At 54.7% G+C, this 18,831-nt stretch overlaps 1 protein-coding gene and 1 pseudogene across 2 annotated transcripts in view; both read left to right on the top strand.

Annotated features, from left to right (window-relative positions):
* Window positions 1–18,831, top strand: part of SNTG2 (syntrophin gamma 2) — a 172,850-nt gene that overhangs the window by 149,721 nt on the left and 4,298 nt on the right. For both annotated transcript variants that reach the window (XM_042982606.1, XM_042982607.1), the window contains 2 exons: window positions 4,360–4,452; window positions 6,605–6,715. In XM_042982606.1, coding sequence (XP_042838540.1) covers window positions 4,360–4,452; window positions 6,605–6,715 — 204 coding nt within the window. The remainder of the gene's footprint in view (window positions 1–4,359; window positions 4,453–6,604; window positions 6,716–18,831) is intronic.
* On the top strand, window positions 10,505–11,491 carry LOC102966849 (annotated as a pseudogene).

The following is an 18,831-nucleotide window of genomic DNA, read 5'->3' as shown; positions in this document are numbered from 1 at the left end:
AAGTCACAAAGATGCTAAAAGGTCAGTGACCCTGCCGCCGATCCGTCGATGAGATTCCAGGTGCCGTCCCAGCAGCCTCGTATGTGGACTCTGACAAGATGATTCTAAACTTCATGTTGGGAATGGAGGGACAGAAGATGTCTTAGGTAACTGGAAAAGGAACAGCAAAACGCGGGGACCTACACTGCCTGATCCCAAAGCTGGAGAAGCTGGGGCCATTGTGACCGTGTGCGGTTGCCACAAAGACAGGCAGAATCCAGAATCCAGAAGTAGACCTACACAGACATAGACCATGTCCTCTGGCACGGAACGGCCCTTCAGGGGAGGATGGAAGTCTCGGACAAGGCCTGCTGGAGCAATTGGGTATTTATGCAAAAAAATGGACTTTAATCCATACCCCACACCATCTATGAACATAGGCTCAAAATGGGTCATAGACAGGGGCGCCTGGGTGGCCCACTTGGTTGAGCGTCCGACTTCAGCTCAGGTCATGATCTCGCGGTCCGTGAGTTCGAGCCCCGCGTCAGGCTCTGTGCTGACAGCTCGGAGCCTGGAGCCTGCTTCGGATTCTGTGTGTGTGTCGCTCTCTGCCCCTCCCCTGCTCAGGCTCTGTCTCTCTCTGTCAAAAATAAATAAACATTTTAAAAAATGGGTCAATGGGGGAGAAGAAGGGGGAAAAAAAAGTTGGGGAGGGAGGCAAACTATAAGAGACTCTTAAAAACTGAGAATAAACTGAGGGTTGATGGGGGGTGGGAAGGAGGGGAGGGTGGGGTGGGCCTCGAGGAGGGCACCTGTTGGGATGAGCATTGGGTGTTATATGGAAACCAGTTTGACAATAAATTTCATATTTTAAAAAAATGGGTCATAGACAGAAGTATAAATGCAAAACTATAAAACTTCTGGAAGAAAATAGTAGGTAAAATCTTTCTGACCCTTAGTGATGCAAATGTTTCTCAGATATAAAACCAAAACCACAATCCACATAAAAGGAAAACAATGATAATTTGGACTTCATCAAAATAAAAAACGGGTATTATTTGAAAGACAAGTGCCAGGAAACATGAAAAAGATGCCAAAATGTGGGAGGAAATACTTGCAAGGGGTAGATCTCACAAAGGGCTTGCAGCCATAATCTATAAAGAGATCTCGAAGCTCAATAATGAGGAAAACAACCAAACGAACAAAATTTGGGCAAAACATTTGAGTACACAGTCCATGAGAGAAGATGTGCAGACAGGAAACCATCACGTGAGAATACGCTCAGAGTCGTTAGGAGGAGAGTGCAAATTGCACACCTGTTAGCAGGACTGAAATTTAAACGCCCAAGGACGGATACCACACGTAGGTGAGGACGTGGAGGGATGGGAAGTCTGGCACGTGGCTGGTGGTGATGTAAAGTGACGTGACCAGTCTGGCCAGTCCCTGCATTAAACGCACAGCCACCCTAAGACGGAGACGTCCCGCTCCTTGCCTTGTTGTGCACAGAAGCCTTGGTCGCAGCTGCTGTCCAAATCCTCAAACAACCCGCCTGTGCATCGACGTGGGACTGGTTAGATACGTGGGATGTCAGGGCTGTCCACGAATGTCGGGCACACCCAGCAACGCGGGAGGCACTCCGCCTGACGAGAGAAGAGTACGTTTCGTGTGGGTCGCAGAGCGGAGTTCTCGTTCTGATGAGGTCCGATTCAAGATTTCTTCTTTCCTGGCTTGTTCTTGGTGTCGTTTCTAAGATCTCCGGGTTTCGTTCCAGGTCAGGGCGGTTCCGTCCCGTGTCTTCCTCTAACAGCTTTCTAGGTTTCCCGTTTACACTGTCACCTGTGCCATGTGGATGGGACGTGGGTCTCCCCGTCTGCGAGCCCCTCGCACTCCAGGCTCCACTGTGAGCCAGCCTTTCCGGGAAAAGAAGGAAAGGTGGCTGTGGACAGCTCTGCGATGGCAGGCGTTTGTGTGGCGGTCAGGGCCGCGCGGTGGGGAGGGCCCGGCTAGGAGCTGTCCTCGGAGAAGCGGGCGCAGCCCCAGGCAAGCTGGGAGCAGTTGGGGCCCGACAGCACTGGCCGCACGAGGGGCCCCTTCCAGGCCGACCCGTTCGGAAGGGGGTGAAGTGGTTTCCAATTAGTAACACCCTCTGACACTTGGCGACACGAATTTAATTTACAGGTGATTTTATCAAAATCATGATTTCACTTATCGAGTGTCATTAACCAGCACATTTTTTAGATACTCAGAGGTCCCTTTAGTTCCAGCCAAATCCGGAATTACTTTTTGGCGGGTAAATTCCGAAATGTCCTCTCCGCCCAGTTCATCAGAACATTCAAATGACCTCAGCTTCTGGCAGCTGGGCACGATACTCAGGCGTCCGCCTGCCTCACCTGGGGTGCGTCCCGAGGCACATCGTCCCCGGCCCACAGGGCCCACCTGCTTGAGCCGCTCGCATTAGGGCCGTCGGTCAGCTTCGTGGCTTCCGTGTTGCTGCTGCGTCTGGTCCGCATAGACCTGTGCGTAGGACCCGCGGGCCGGCTGCCTCTTCCAGTGCGCCGTGGCCCCGGAACAAGTCCAGGTCGCGTTAGGGTTTTGTCCAAAGCAAGAGCAAACGAGTCCAGGGAGGGATTTAGGACTCTTCACATAAATGAGCACAGGAAGTCTCGTGTGGGCTGTTCGGTTGTTCCCAAGTGTCTGGGTGTGGCTTGTGGTTTCCCGCAACCACGTCTGTGTTCTTGTATTCACTCTGCCGGTAGGGCGTCCCCCACGTGCCACATATTCCTTAGATGTTTTCATCCGGGGAAACTGAGGCCCAGAAAGGTGCCTTCCTCCACGGGGTGGCCGGGCCCGGCCAGTCCCGAACGTCCCTTCTCGCTGGACGGGCAGCTGTGACGTAGGTTTTCTGGGCGTCACAGGTAGTGTGAAGTTACAGAGGCGTTTTCACCAGTCCTCACCAGTGTGCGTGTGCACGCACCTGAGAGAGATTTGCTGCCCTTTTAATATTCGTCGAATTTGTAGGAGACTGAGAAGTAACCTTGAGTAAGTCACTTAACTTTCTTATTGATTTTCTTCTTTCCAACATGATTGCTATTTCGTGTCCTGGAACGGTGCCGTGATGTGTAATTAATTGATGTTTGTAAAGCACTTGACATTGAAATATGCACAACGTAATTTCCTTAAATGCTTAAATCAGTCTTCCAGATACATTTTTAAGAAATCTCAAGCTTGCGGTATTCAAAATGAAACACATCAGTGAGAGTTTTGTGACACCATGTGGAGTAGGACAGATAGGATTTATGTCTCCTGAAGAAAATAAGCCCAGAGGACCCGAGAGAAAACCGAGTGAATGTTAAGTAGCACTTAGGTGAGATAGATTTATGGGGTCATTAAAAGGTAGTTACTGGTTTGTTACCAGAAGCACCAGTTTAACTGCACAATTAAGTTTCAGATTGTTTTCGTCGTGTGCAGGAAGCTTATTGGAATTTCAGTTTACCTGCTATGGTTTTGGTCAGATTTAGGTTGAAACGGTCAACCTAATTGTGTAGCTTATGTTGATTTTCCCTAAATGCACAACATTTCCACAAGTGACCTGGAGGGGACTGGCCTCTCTTCAGGCGTCTTCGCTCCCCTCGCCAGACAGAGCGTCAGGGCAGTCAGGTGGGACCACGCCACCTTCAGGCCTCCTCTGAATTCATGTTAAAGTCGAGCTTTTCTCTTAAAGTGTTACTCGTTTGGTTGGATAATCTCTGCACTGTATTCACCAGTGACCTCACAATTAAACTCATTTGATACATTTACAAACTTTCCAGAAAGGTCTGATGACCATTATCCTGATACTAGCCTGTGATTTCAGTCAGGCTTAGTGCTGTGTTACATAAGCGTTGCATATGTGATGGTTGTCCGTGTGTGTTCACACCCAGAAATGGGCCAGTGACCACTTCGTGCTGCTGGTGGGTGCGCTTGGGCTGGCGGGAAGGGTGTCCGGGAGCACTTGCCGTCCGGCTGGGCCTGTCCCTCACCGAGGCTCAGGTTGCTGCCACCTGCTGGGGCGGTGGGTGCCACCTCCCCGCCGGGCAGAGTAACTTGGTGGGTGCCGGCGTGGGCTGCGCCGATGGCCGTGGGGGTTCGTGGCTTGAGCTGCAGCCGGGGCCTCCCGGAGCACAGCGCTCCTGAGAACCCGCTGCGGAAGGCAGGGATGACGCGGAGTCCTGCGCACGTGGAAATGTTTGCCTGTAGACGAGGAGCAGAAGCGCTGCCTGTGTGCACATCGTTGGCACTTTTACAACTGTCGTTTCTGGTCGTGGGGGTTTTGCGACTAGCTGACTGATGTTAAACTCCATTGCTAAAGACTGTTCTGTTGAAACTAATGCTCTTTTCTAGTCCAAAACGTACACGTGCAGCTGGCAAGGAGAAATGCTGTGTTTCACGGTGGATTTCGCGCTGGGATTCACCTGCTCTGACAGCAAGACGAAGGTAAGGGGTCAGCAGGCGCTGCCGGGGGCCGGGGCGACGCGCTGTTACGGTCAGAGGCACGGGCGTCGGGGTTGTGCCCTCACAGGAGCCCTGGCTACACGGTGCCCGCAACAGCACCCGCACCATCGCGGGCTGGGTTTCCTGGGTCCTGCTCCAGGGAAAGACCCCCCCCCCCACCCGCACTGAGGGAACATTAACTACCGCCTGGAGTAAAACCGGAACATTCTGGTGCGAGTATGGCCCCTGTTACTGGTGGGCTCATCAGGTGCTGGTTCCCCAGATGCGCAGCTGTGGCTGGTCTCCCTCATCCTGGATGTAAACCCACGTCCTGAGCAGCTGTTTCCACCAGCACCTCTGACAGGCCTGAGTCGTCACCTTAGCCAATTATTTCCTGACACAACATTTACAATATTTTAAAGTCCAAGCTGCTCGTTCAGAACGCAGGGCTGGGAGAGCATTGGCCAGACCAGCACTGTCTGTGCCTGGCCTGTGGCCTGCAGTGGGTCGGCCCTGAGCCAGGGACACCTCATCTCCAGAACGTTCTCAAGGGTGTGTTTCCAGACCTGTGCTCTAAAATCTTTGAATACTCTCATCTACGAATTAATCCCTGCAGCCCGTTCAGGAGCCCCTCGCAGCTCCCATGGGGGTGGGCTTGTCCTCAAGGACGTCTGGAAATGTCTGGGGGTGTCTCGTATTGTTATGACTTGAAGGGGAGTTTCCGCCAGCCTCTGGTGGGCAGAGATCACAGATGCTGTAAACGCCCGCGATGCCCAGGATGGCTGACAACAGTCAGGGGTGCAGAGCGGGAGCTGTGATCTAAGTGGGGGGCTGCCAGCTGGAACCTCACTGTCGCCCTCCTTGCAGGAGCACGGGAGGCTGGGTGGAGCTTTGACAACAGGGGTCCTGGTGCTTAGAACAGCAGCAGTCTCCATTTGCAGGAACACCGAATGCAAAAAGGATTCCGTGTGCCCCATCCAACGTCAAGGCCACAGTGAGGCCGTGCACAGATCTCCATGGACAGGCTCTGTGCACAGATCTCCGTGGACAGGCTCTGTGCACAGATCTTCGTGGACAGGCTCTGTGGACAGATCTCCGTGGACAGGCTCTGTGCACAGATCTTCGCGGACAGGCTCTGTGCACAGAGTTCTGTGGACAGATCTCCGTGGACAGGCTCTGTGCACAGATCTCCGTGGACAGGCTCTGTGGACAGGCTCCGTGGTACAGGTGCCGCTGCTCGGCCTTCAGCCAGGTCTGTGTGACCTCCGTGCTCGTGTCCTCACGATGAGCCACTTAGCAGCTGGCCTGCAGCAAGGAGGAGCCGTCGGCCCCGCTGTGAACTCGTCTTTCTGGCCTCATGCTCCACGAAATCCTGGGTTCCAGGAGATCAGAGCCGAGACTTCGCAGCTCTCACCTGAAGAGCAGTTTCGAGTCCTCCCTCTGCCCCGTCGAGGCCCCACGTACCCCTCTCTGGCCGCGTGTGGGTGTGTCATCTTGGGGGACGACCCCCCCCCCCCGGTAGGAGCCCTTGAGCTCGCCATCCGTCTGTCTGTCCATCGGTCAGAGGAGCCAGGCGCAGGGTCTTTATTAGCTGCAGACTTTTTCTTCTATTAAACAACAAGAACTTACAAAGCACATCTCATGTCTGGAGAACCTTAGCAAACAGTAGTAACAGGTAACCATCCACCTTCTTCTTGTTGGTTCCAGAGAAACGAATGGGGAGTGATTTGCACGTAGCCCCAGGTGGGAACATGTCCACGGGATCGAAGGTTTTCACCATCTGTGCTCCGGACCGTGTCTCATGCTCTGTAGCAACAAGCGGCCTCTGAGTGGATTTTTAAGTCTTATAGGCAGAGAAAGGAGCGTTGACCATATGATGCTGGCCGCCGGAGTGCAGGAAGGAGAAAGTCGGGGGGGCAGGTGGGGAGTGTGGCCGTGGACGCCTGGAGCCCAGTGCACGGACAGAGGCGGTCCGTGCGCACAGAATGAAGGGTGGGAAGGTGGATTCTGGCAAGTTATCACATGCTCAGGACCGATAAGAAAATTAAGCAAATGTCTGCATCTGTATACATAGAGTATTTAACGTATGACTAAATATGAATTAAATAAATGAGCTCCCGTTTCTAAATAACCGATTAATTTCATTCCTTTTCAGAATGTGCTCTGGAGATTTAAATTTTCTCAGCTTAAGGGATCTTCGGATGACGGAAACGCTCGCGTAAAGCTGCTGTTCCAGCATCCAGACACCAAACAAATAGAGGTGAAGGTAGGGAACCTTGTTTGTACTGCCACCCGGCCACGTGCCACGTGAAACCTCAGAGGTCAGAGGATGAACACGTCAGTCCCATGTGCCACTGCCTCCAAGCCCAGATGGCCAGGACATCACTACAGCCCGTGGTCTGTGTCTCTCAGAGACACTTCTGTCTTGGGGTTGTGATCCCTGAACCATGTGAATTCATCCTACTGAAAATTATAAGTTCCTTATAAATGTCAGTAGGGAATCAATATTTAAAAATACATGAGGGGCGCCTGGGTGGCTTAGACGGTTGGGCACCTGACTCTTGATTTCTGCTCAGGTCACGATCCCAGGGTCGTGGGATCGAGCCCCGACTCAGGCTCTGCATTGAGCATGAGAGCTGCTTAACATTCTCTCCCTCCTCCCCTCTCCCCTGCTCATGCTCTCTCTCTCTCTCAAATAACAATAAACAAACAAACAAATAGCAGCCAAATTGGAAGGAAGAGCTTTATAAACAGCATTACGCACAATTCAGATGATGACCAGACTGCACTCAATTAACAGGTCCTCGGACACAACCTCCAGACTCATCACACTGAGCGGTCAGCTTACTGTCCACAGAGGATGGGTTTTTCCGTGTTTAATGTACACGTGTTGTCACCCAGTTTTAATGGAACTAGAGACAAACCAAAGTGTCAGTCTGATGCGCTATAGAAAAAGGAAGAAAAAAACAAAAATATGGGACCCACGAGCACATGTTGTTTGGAAACAGATCCAACAGTTTGCCTTGTTTTCTGATGAAATTAGGACGCACCACACGGGACACAGCTAAATCCAAAAGTCAGTTTCTAACATCTTTTTATTGAGTTTAATGAAATAATGTTCTGTGTCTACTTTTTAAGTACAACTGAAATTGTCAGAATCTGTTGACATTTTTATCTTCAGGGAGTGATAAAATCACAGCCTGAATGTAAATGCTGTCTAGGCACGTGGGTCATGAGGCGTGTGACAGGGCAGTGGAGGGGACAGCCGATCTAGGACAGACACAGGAGGTGGCGATGGAGGGGTGCGGAATCCGGGGGACTCTAGCCACCAGCAGAGAAGGGATCCCGAGAGCGGGAGGACTTGAGATAATTTTACGTTTGTGTTTGGCATTTTATCTGCACTGATATGTTGACCATGGGTCACGTTACCACTCCTTCTGGATGATGGATATATTGGCCCTTGGGGGGCAGGGGAGGAAAGAGCAACATTTCCTGCTTAAATCCCGCAAACCTCCTAACCCAGCGCGTTCCGTGGGAGTGTGGGCGATGCCTTGGGAAGCCGGCCTGCAGCGGGATTTCACACGGTGGGTGTTCTAGCAGCGTCTGCTGGAGTGCCTGCTGACGTGGGCTGGTGCCTTCGTAACGCCCAACCGCATTCGTGATGTCAGAGTATGCTTTTGGCGGGTGCCAGCTCTCAACAGATCAAAACGCATCTGTTCTCATGTGTTAACGTTTGGTGAACTTTTGGTCGTCTGTGTTAATGATGGGAGGAGCTGGGAAATCTGAACCAGACAGTGTGAGATGTGGCACATGACTTTGGGGCAAGCGTTCATCTCAGTATCTTGGCGGCATGTGTACAGGCTGGACACGTTTCATTTTCCTCCCACGAGGACAGAGACCTAGGAGGTGGTAGGTCACAGGGGCAGACACTCGCTCTGAAAGGCTGGGAGCTTGGATGGTTTGCAGGGCTGCCTTCATGATAACAATACAGTTGGAAATCCGAAAACCCACCTGCACTCAGAGATGAGAGGGAGACACATAGAAAAGTCCCAGCAAACCCAACTGAGCACATCTCCACCTGACCTGCCCCTTCGCAGACCCCGAAGCTGCTGACGGCCTCCCCGAGCCTCCCTCCAGGGCAGCAGGGCAGAGACGAGGGCAGGTGACATAGGGAGCCCAGGGGCACGTTGCTTGGGGCCCTGGCAGGGCCGTGTGCGGTCTGTGCAGGTGACGACTGAGTGGGAGCGGAGCGGAGCAGAGGGCCTCCCGTAGCAGGACGGGGGCACAGCGGTTGTCGACAAACCCCCTTTGAGCTGACACTCCCATGTGTATTACAGGCTGTGACACACAGAAAAGGTTGGAAAGACCGGACGGGGAATCTGGATCTCAGGAGAGTTCTTAGGGTCGAGGCTCTGTTTAAACAAAGAGCCCTGGGGACTAACCTCTGAATGGAGAATTTATTTATTTTTGCTTTTGCAAATACTGGGTGTGAACACTGTGTGCCTTTTCTTACAAGTCAGGAACGGGTAATTGCCTCCCAGAAAATTATGTTCGTCTTAACCGAATTTTCTGGTTAAGGGAGTGATAACTGAGGAATGAATTTTCCCTTATTAGTCATTGAAAATGTCTCTGGGCCCTTTGGCTGGGGCGGTGCCTCAGCCAGCACGCCATGAGAACCGGAGGGGCGCAGGGTTGCGGGCACAGCGAGCACTCTGCACCCCTGCATGCAGGTGCCGGACTCCATGATGCTCCCGCGGCTCCAAAACTGGCGTCCCACCGCTTTCTGACAAGGTTTGCCTGTCCTCTTCCTGCCTCCTTCTCCCGGAAAAGCCGAGGTGAAGGAACTCGTCTCCTGTCGGCTCCGAGGCCGCGTTCCGCAAATGGGCTGCGGGTTAGGCCCAAGTCAGGAGTGTGCCACAGGGGACACAGTGCCCCCCCCGCCCTGGTTCCTTCGTCCCGAGCTCGCCCTGGTGGCCGTCAGTGCGCCTGGCGCATCTCTGTGATTCCACATCTGCTTCTCGGCTGAGCCGCCAGAAGCAGCTGGACGTGAGCTTTTTAACCGGCATTTAATCGTGTTCTAAATTAGTAAGTTAACGAAGAAGGAGCAAATCGGTATTGATGGAACCTCCAGAGACACTCACGGAAACTGTTACCAGTTTCCAACGAGGAAGGTGCTCAAATTATCCCTAAAGTAAAAGACTCAGGAGCCCGAGCCACCTGTCCACACACACGGACCTGGGCCTCTGGCTGCGGAAGGCAGGGCACGGCTCCACGGATGATAGGTGCGTCCTCGGGAGGAGCCCTGTGGTGACGCCTCCTCCCCAGCCTCAGGGTGTGGGCCAAACATGCCCCAGAAGGAAAGACGAGGGCGGATGTGGACCTAGGTGTACTTGAGGCATCTGAGAGCGAGTAAAGGAGGTCGTGTTTCTGAAACTGAAGCGTGGCTGCTGAGCTCCGTGGCCAAGAGCGTTGGTGCCACGGCATTTGTCATCCATACAGCCGACCCGGTAGAGCGGAGAGCGGACAACGGAGGGAGGGAGGCAGGCACGTGGACGGGCCACGGGGCGTTCCACGTGACGGTGTGAGCGGGAGGCGCCTGAGCCAAGCCGAGGTACATGTGCCCGCAGCCCCTTCCAGAACGTCTGTGCTCTTGTCTTCCACAACCTGTTCTCAGGGACGGGGACGCTTGAGCGACAGCAGGCTCACCTCCTCTCTGTCTCTTCCCCCCACGCCCCCTCGCTCTCCCAACCTCCCCCTCTCTTCCTTTGTCCCTCCCTGTCTCCCCTGCACCCTCTCTCCCCCTAAGTCCCTGTCTCCCTCCCTTCCCTACTCCCCCTCTCTCTCCCAATCTCTCCCCGCCCCCCAACCCCTTTGCTGCCCCCTCGGCCTGCTGAGTGGCTCATCCCAGAAATGATGCCTTCGGCTGCGTGTGAGGTCAGCGGGCGCTGGCAGGTCGGGCCCGGGATGGGGAGCTGGTGGTGCCTGATGGTGCGTCCGACACGGAGCTGGGTGGGGTAGGGAGTAGGCGGTGGGAGAAGGGGGAGGCGGGGGCGAACCGCTTATAAGTGGCGCCGAAACAGGAGCCCAAATTCCAGGAGGGCGAGCGAGTGCTGTGCTTTCACGGGCCTCTTCTCCGTGAGGCAAAGTGCATGAAGGTTGCCATAAAGGACAGACTAGCGACATGCTTTATACGTTACAATGGTTGGAATAAAAACTGGGATGAACGGGTTCCAGAAAGCGGAGCACTCAAACACGTGGACTCCAGGCGGCAGAAACAGCGACTGGTGTGCAGAGGGGAGACGAGAGGCACTGCCCCGGGGAAGAAGACGGCCGGCCTGCGGCAGAAAAGCGTTGAAGTGGAAACCAAAAAGAACAAACAGAGAACACCTGGAAATGGAGACACCTCAGCCTCCTCGCAAGAAAAGGGCCCGAGTGGATCCTACCACTCGGTAGAGAATGGTAGGTAGAGAATGGTTTCCTCATTCCGAATTCTCGGTTGAGAATGAGGAAACATCCATGAACAGAGTTGAAGTGGAAGTAAAGATTCCCGAAGAACTGAAACCACGGCTTGTGGACGGTTGGGACTTAATTCCCTGGCAAAAACAGCTTTTATCTTCCTGCCAAGAAGAACGTGGATTCCGTTCCAGAGGATTATGCAAATTACAAGAAACCTCGAGGAGACACAGATAATGAGTCCGCTGTGAACGAGGTGGTGGCCGGGATAAAGGAGTACCTCCATGTGATGCTGGGGACTAGCTGCTCTGCAAACTTGAGAGGCCACAGGACGCGGAGATGTTCGCAGGCCACCCGGACGTGCCCACGTCCCAGGTGCACAGGGCACCGCATCCACCGAGGTGGTTTGTACGAACTGCAGCCATGTTGGCCTCTACGCCTCTGGATGACAAGAGTCCCGCATTGTTGCTGAATTCTCTCCATGATTTCCTAAAGTACCTAGCAAAGAATTCTGCACCCTTGTTTAGTGCTAGCGATTATGAAGTCGCCCCCCACCCCCCGCCCCGAGTACCATCGGAAGGCTGTGTGAGGCGAGGCGCTGACACTCTGTTTGGATTTCTGTAAACACATTTTGGTTCGGTCCTCCTCTTATACAAATGATGTACTTTGCAAACGTTAGTGTACAAGAGAATTGGTGTTTGCTTTCTGTTTGATCCTAAACAGAGAAAATAAAAGGGGTTATGGCCCCTTTTTTCCTTTTTTTTTCATTTCAAAGTCACTACCAATGTATTCAGTGATGGACAATGAGAGACATACTGTAGTGTTTCATTGCCTAGACAACAAAGCTGCTTTTGAATGCTGCTGGTTCTATCCCTTTGACACCATGCAATTTTATAATACGTGTTAATGCCGTATGACAAACTGCTCTGACTCCTAGTGCCAAAGGTTCGATTCAGTGTATACACCTGAACACGCTCATCCATCTGTGCTCCGTTTTTATGGTGCTTAAAGAGCCCATCCTGCAGGCCGTCCATGCTGTTCCTTAGGCATCGTCCCTTTGCTCCGACTGCTGAAGACTGGTGGCCTGTTTCATGGTTTTGTATTTGTGTCTAATGCACGTGTTGACATGATAGACGTAATGCATTGTGTAGCTACAGTTTTCTGGAAAAGGCAATCTTTTAGGAATTGTTTTTCAGATCTTCAATAAATTTTTTCTTTAAATTTCAAAGAGAAAAAAAAATGAAGTAGCCTTCAGGGGTCCAGGTGACGTCCTTGTCTTGGTTTTGAGCCCGTTGGGGGTCACGTGTCCAGAGCCAGTGTTCACACTGACGGAAGACGCAGTTGAACCGAATCTCTGAGCGGTGCAAGCAGCCGTGCCCCATCCCTCAGGCCCAGCGCTGTGGAGAGGACGTCACCAGGGCAGAGACGGCGGTCATGTGCCGCTGGCACTCTGCCCCGGCAAGCCCAGCTGTGGGGGGGGCTCCGTGAGGTCGGTAGGTCTGGGGTCATCGCAGGACCCCCGGCACAGTGTTGGATGCCTGCTCCTGGAAGGCTCCTGGCGCCCCAGCTTGTGGCTGCGGCAGCTCAGTGAGGAGCACGGGACTCTCCAGCTCACCTGCCGTCCTTCCAGCTGGGACGTCATCGCACTCCCATTTCCAGAAGAAAGGCTATGGCGAACCTGCCCGTGGAGCGCAGCCAGCTGGCCCACAGCCACCAGGGCACCTCCACGATCCGAGAAACACTCACTCCCCCACATGGGGCGAGTAGGGTGTGCCAGCCACCATCCTGCTGTCTCCAGACTTAAGACCGGTCCCAGCCTGACCCCCATGAAGCCACCCCGGCTTCTCGTCCACTGGCCTCAGTCTGACCCCGTGGTCGTCAGCTCCTCCTCTAGGGAAGCGGTAGCCTCCCTGTCGACTCCATTCCGAAGACCTGGGTCCATCATCAGCCATGTCCACGGGCCTCTTGCTGGAGCACAGATCTCCGTTAATGTCAGGACCTGGGGTGAATGAGATATTCTGGACTAGGGACGGACAATTATGTAACACACAGTGCTGCACGGCTCGTGCTCCCAAGCCCACGGCGGAGGGTGCCAGCGTCACAGAGTTACTGTTTCCTAAGAACTTTCTGTCCCATTAGACTCCCTCTTCTTGATTATGGCTGCGCCATGGTGACGGCCCTTTCTTTAGAGAGGTTACATAACTGTCGGCGCCATTCCGATGGCCATAACAACACCGGACCTGCGTTCCTGGCATTGGGAAGCCTGGTTCCATCTGTGGGTCGTCACCCACACCAGCATCTGGCTGTCCGTTAACAAATGCTCCCTGCAGTTAGCTGTTTCTGGAAGCTTTGCTGATGTGCACGTCCTTTTTTTCAAAGTAATCTCTATACCCAACGTGGGGCCTGAACTCACAACCACAAGATCACAGTCACATGCTCCCCCCCGACTGAGCCAGCCAGGCGCTCCTTGTACATGATCTTTGCAAGGAGACTTGAGAGAGTGGGCGTTCTCTCTGCCACTTTCTCTGTGGAGGGAGAATGTCATCATGGCTGTAGACATGGGGAAACTGAGGCCCGGGGTGCTTAATGCGAAGCTCACGTCACTCAGCTTCTACACGATAGAATGAAACGTGTGCACGGCCGTCCCCTCCGCCTGTCCCCAGCACTTCCCGTGATGCCCCACGGAAGCCCTGTTTCCAGTAAACACGGAAGGGGAGAGTCCCCGTCCCTCACCCCCCACCCCGAGTCTACCTTCTGTCTGCGTGGATGTGTCCCGAGCACCACGCAGAAGTGGCTTCGTGTCTGGCCTCCTTCCCTTAGTGCCACGTGTGCAGGGTCCATCCATGTGGGACAGATGAGCACTGTCCTGTTGTGTGGACACACCAGGTTGTGTTCAGCCCCTGTCCACAGACACATGGCTGGTTCCGCCTTCCAGGTGCTTCGAGCGCTGGTGCACAAGCGTGTGCTCAGCGGTTCTGGGCGTGTCCCGGGGGCCGCCGGGCTGACTTCCCACCAGCGCACGAGAGCTCTGGTTCCTCCCACCCTCGCCCATCTGTTATTTTCTGTTTTGTGAAATCACAGCCCCCTCGTGGGTGGGAGGCGGGGTCTCCTCCGGTTTTTATGTGAATGTCCCTGATGCCTAGTGGAGTCCAGCATCGTTTCTGAGGTTGGCCACTCGTGCACCTTCTCTGGGGAGATGTCGGTTCAAGTCCTTTCCCATCTTTTAGGAGGGCCGTGTGTCTCTCTCTGGTTGGGCTGAGCGAGTTCTGTCTCCACACATGCTGGGTGTTAACCCCACATCAGAAACACGACTCACGGGTGTTCTCTCCCGTCTGTAGGCTGTCTTCACCTTGTACTCCCGTGAAAATGTCCTTTGATGCCAGAAGGTTTCAATTTTGATGAATCCAGTGTGTCCGTTTTCTTGTTGCCCAGCAACCGAGCGTTAAGCTTCCAAGTCCACACTTCATGGTGGCTCCGGAGCGGCAGCTCCCATGGGGAGGTTCTCGTGGGGTGGCTCCCGTGGGAAGGCTCTCATGGGGCGGCTCCCGTGGGGCAGCTCCCGTGGGCAGACTCCTGCGTGGCAGTTCCCTGGGCACCTCCAGTTCCTGACTCAGCCTGCAAGCGTGTGCCGGGGTTCACAGCTGGTTGTGCGCTGTCCTGATGGCAGCTCGAGGCCTCCGGGCAGCCTGCCTTCCGCTCGAGCACAGGCTACTCACGTCCCAGAGGTAAGAGAATCTGCACATTGTGAGGAGTAGGTTATTTTTGGTTTCTGATTTTTAAACTGGTGGGAACAAGAGGAGGCCACGAATACAGAGCTGCACCCCACCTGCTCAGCGAGCTGCATCAACCCACAGTGGTGACACCACAGGAGCCCACGGGCTTTCTTAGAAGGGGCTCAGTGACCCCTGGTGGCTCCTCTCTCCCGGAGTCTGAGTGGATTTCTAACAGCCGTGGCGTTACCAGTGCCGTGAGCCGCTGACGGGGCTGCCCCATCACCTTATGGGAACCCACAGCTGCCTTTGGGATTTCCAGACACTTCCTTTGCAAGACCTTGGTGTAAAAAATAAAGTGAAAGAGATAAACTTGCCTTCAAACTCAGACTTTCCGTGTTCATCCCACACAAAAGGAGCCAGTCCCCGGGGACAGGAATTTGATCTGCCCGAGCTGCCCTGAGTTTCTGGGGCTGCAGGATGGGCTTCTCACAGGTCCTGCTTCCCCACCAGCGGGTCCTGCACAGGAGCACTCTGGTGACACCCAGAGGGTTGAGCCATGACAGGTGGTGCAGGCACTGAGCAGAGGCCAGCGCCCCCGGAGCCCAGCTCCCGCAACACCCCGCCATCGGCTGCTGCCAGCGATGGTGGCGGGGACCCCACGCCAAGCGGCCCTGAGAGCCAAGGCACTGTGGCCCGCAGGAAGGTGGACATCAGCACACCACCGCCTGCAAGAACAGGAACCTCCTATCCCCATCCCCGCTCAACAGAGGACAGCGCTGTCTCCCGGTGACGGCCTGCCCACTCCTTGGGAAGATGGGAAGTTGCTGCAGAGGGCAGATGCCGTGCCTTGCGTGGGGACCTTCTCCATTGGTCCCTTGTCTCAGGGCCTGCTGTGTGCAGGGCAGGGAGTGGATGGAGGACAGACCCAGCGTGCAGGTGGGGCAAGTCAGGAAATTCTGCACAGACAGGGATCTGCTGAAGGCCACACAGCGTCCAGCTGGATCGGGTTCACCCCTTCCTGCTCCAGGGGTCTGTGCCAAGGCATCGATGAGCTTCTTTCGTGATAGGAGGCTCAGTCACTTCTGAGGCTGCATCACCTCCACCAGAAACTGTAAAGGTGCAAAAAGGAGTTTTATAGCTGCTGTCCCTAAGCACAGAGCTGTGCCAGCAGGTGGCGGACCCTTCTGGAAACAGGAAAGGAAGGAATGAGAGGGAGCGTGTGCAGGAGCAGGGGGCCAGGGATGGGGCTTGAGGGCAAAGGTCGGCGTGGCCAACCGGGCCTGGGCGTGAGGACGCGGAACACAGAAGCCAGTGCGCTGAAGGCCACCAGCTCAGGTAGCAGGAATGTAACTTAAGTGGGACAAATGTGGTTTTTAAGGACGAGCTGCACCCGTCGGTTCTGCCTGAAACACAAACAGTGCAGGTGTCATTCAGCCTGGCCCAGGCCTGGGCTGACACGTCCCCCTTCTGAGCCTTCAGAGGACACTGTCCGGCCGTCACCGCCTGTTCACGTGGACGTTGGTGCCCTGGCCGCCCTCGCGGGGCTGGGCTACGGACGGTGCCCACCCAGAAGGAGCACAGCCTTTCTTTAAAAGGTGCCAGGGCGCCTGGGGGCTCAGTCGGTTGAGCGTCTGTTGATTTCAGCTCAGGTCATGATCTCCCACTTTGTGGGTTCGAGCCCCATGTGGGGCTCTGTGCTGAGTGTGGAGCTTGCTTGGGATTCTCTCTCTCTCTCCGTCTCCCTCTTCCTCTCACCCCTACTCATGATCTCTCTCAAAAAGTGAAAAAAGAATTTAATGGGTGGATGGGTGCTTGTTGTAGTTGAACAGAAACAGACTTCACGTAGCGTCTGTGCACCAAGCTGTCTCGTTGGGTCTTCCCCAGCGAACCTTCATGTGACAACAATAGCAGCAGGTGCCGTGCGCCACTATTCACCTGCGCACCTGCACAGGGGCATCCCCACCGAGGCCCAGGTGCCAGTGCTGGGGTCGCCGGCAGGGCACTTGCTGAGGATCACAGACGACTGGATGTGGAATGAAAGCCAGGACCCGGGCAGCCCCGCCTCAGAGACCCTCTCCTCCGTCCACGGTGCCTCCTCTGTGTTCATCACTGTGTGGACACCGGGCCGTGTGGAGCGGTGAGCACAGGTTGCCCGTGTGTCTGGTCACTGGTCTAAACACAGGGCCTGCACATCCTGAATTAAACAAAGAACCAGCCTGAGCCTGTGAATGACAGAATAGGACCCAAGAGCCCGGCCAGCCCACCAAGTGCTGTGGGCAAGTGACACAAGCCCATAGCCTGGGCCCATGTCCCCCTCTGTAATTGTCCCCAGTCCATTAAGGGACAAAGGTCAGACTCACTGGCTGCCCAGGATGAGGCCTCACCTGAACTTGGTTTCTGTATTTATTTATTTTTTTAAATTGTTTAAATGTTTATTTTTGAGCAAGCGAGACAGAGTGGGAGCAGGGGAGGGGCAGAGAGAGAGACACACACAGAATCAAAGCAGGCTCCAGGCTCCCAGCTGTCAGCACAGAGCCTGACGTGGGGCTCGAACTCACAAACTGTGAGATCATGACCTGAAGTCAGACGCTTAACCCACTGAGCCGCCCGGGCGCCCCATCTAATACACTTATTTCTACTTTAGTTTTCTATATTAATTTCACAGGGAAAACCTTTACCAGCCCTGTGGGAAATTCACTTTGTTTATGCCTAAGAGAGTATGTGTCCTTGTCAGAACACGGGAATTTCCAAATAAAACATTTCTAACAGCAGAGAAAAGGAGGTGCCCTTCACAGCCTGGAAGCCCCCCTTGGCACGTGTGAGCCCCTGCGGACTTGCTGCAGGCTCGAGACCACACTCGTGCAAACAGCCTTCCCGGAGCAGACGCTCGGCCTTCCAGTACGTGTCCCTGGGGGACAGACACACTCAGAGCTGTTGGGAGACTCAGACGTTCTCAACGTCCTGGCAAGGTAACAGTGCCGAGCTTTCACATAAATAAAACTTAGGAAGTCATCATTCTGCTGTTTGCCGAAGAGGAAAAAGTGGCTTCAAATATGAGCCAGAGAATCAGGCTTCCCGGCGGCGTGGGCGTGAGGCGGCAGTGTCAGGAGGGGAGTCACAGAGGACGCGGCAAAGGTCACGGGGAGCGCTTTCCTCGAGGAAGGGGGGAACCCAACAGAGAACGGGAGCGGTCGGCCCGGGTAGATTCCCAGCAGGGTTGGAAGGTGGGGGCGTGCGTCAGGGGGGCACTTTGAACAGGTCTCCGCGTGACCCGACGGTGCACGGGCTGGACTGTCCCCTCCCCGGCCTCTGCCATCCCAGGGAATCACGGCCTCCGTAAGACTCCCTTTCCAGACCTAACCTGCCCCCCTCGGATGTTTGGGATCTTGGTTTTCCCACGCTCTGCCGGGTGACCCCTCACCTAGGACTCTGTGGTGTCTGTCCCTATCTGCCGGGCGGGCCCGTCGCCCTGTTGTCCCTCCCCTGGGAGCAGGGTTCGTGCCCCACCCCGTCCCTCCCACAGGTGGTGATCTCTGTCCCGAGGGTGTGGTGCAATGTCTCCCCATCACACTCTGTGTGCGGTTCCACACCTGCCAAGCTCTGGGGCCGGGCTGTTCCTCACGACTCCGTCTCGTCTCCAGTCCCGCCTGTGTGTGTCTCAGGACGATTACAAGGCACGTCTGTTATCCCAGATGTTCGTCCTTGTGTTCTGCCAGCATCCGTTCCCGTGTGGCTTTGCTCACTAGCCCCGTAGCCTCTGTGTTGCCTTCGTGGGGAAGGGACAGGCTGAGGCTCCCGTGGAAGTGCCACCTGCACGTGGATCGCTGTGGCCGAGTGGAAACTGTCCTCTTAGACGGTGGTGGACGTTCAACTGTCCCCTCGCACAGGGTCTCCGATGGCTATTAGGGAAAGAGGGCACCTGACGCTGGCCGCTGGGCTTTGGAAGGGACGTCCGTCACCTCAGACACTTTCTGACAAATGCCACTGATTTGTGCACCGAGATGGAAATACAGATAGCAATGTGATGATTTCTACTGGAGGAGGTTTACTGGGGACACACAGGTGATTCTGACATCTGGACACTGATTGGATGCGTCACTCTTGTGATCGATGCCGCAGGCCCGGAGCAAGGACTGAGGAAGAAGAGTTGTCTCAGCTCCGGGCGACCTCATGATTCACACCTGGAATTCACACATGGCTCCCTAAGAAGTTTTAC

This window comes from Panthera tigris, chromosome A3 (genome assembly GCF_018350195.1).
Source record: "Panthera tigris isolate Pti1 chromosome A3, P.tigris_Pti1_mat1.1, whole genome shotgun sequence".
NCBI lineage: Eukaryota > Metazoa > Chordata > Mammalia > Carnivora > Felidae > Panthera > Panthera tigris.
The sequence above is the reverse complement of the archived record's forward strand: the minus strand, read 5'-3'. Positions and strand labels throughout refer to the sequence as shown.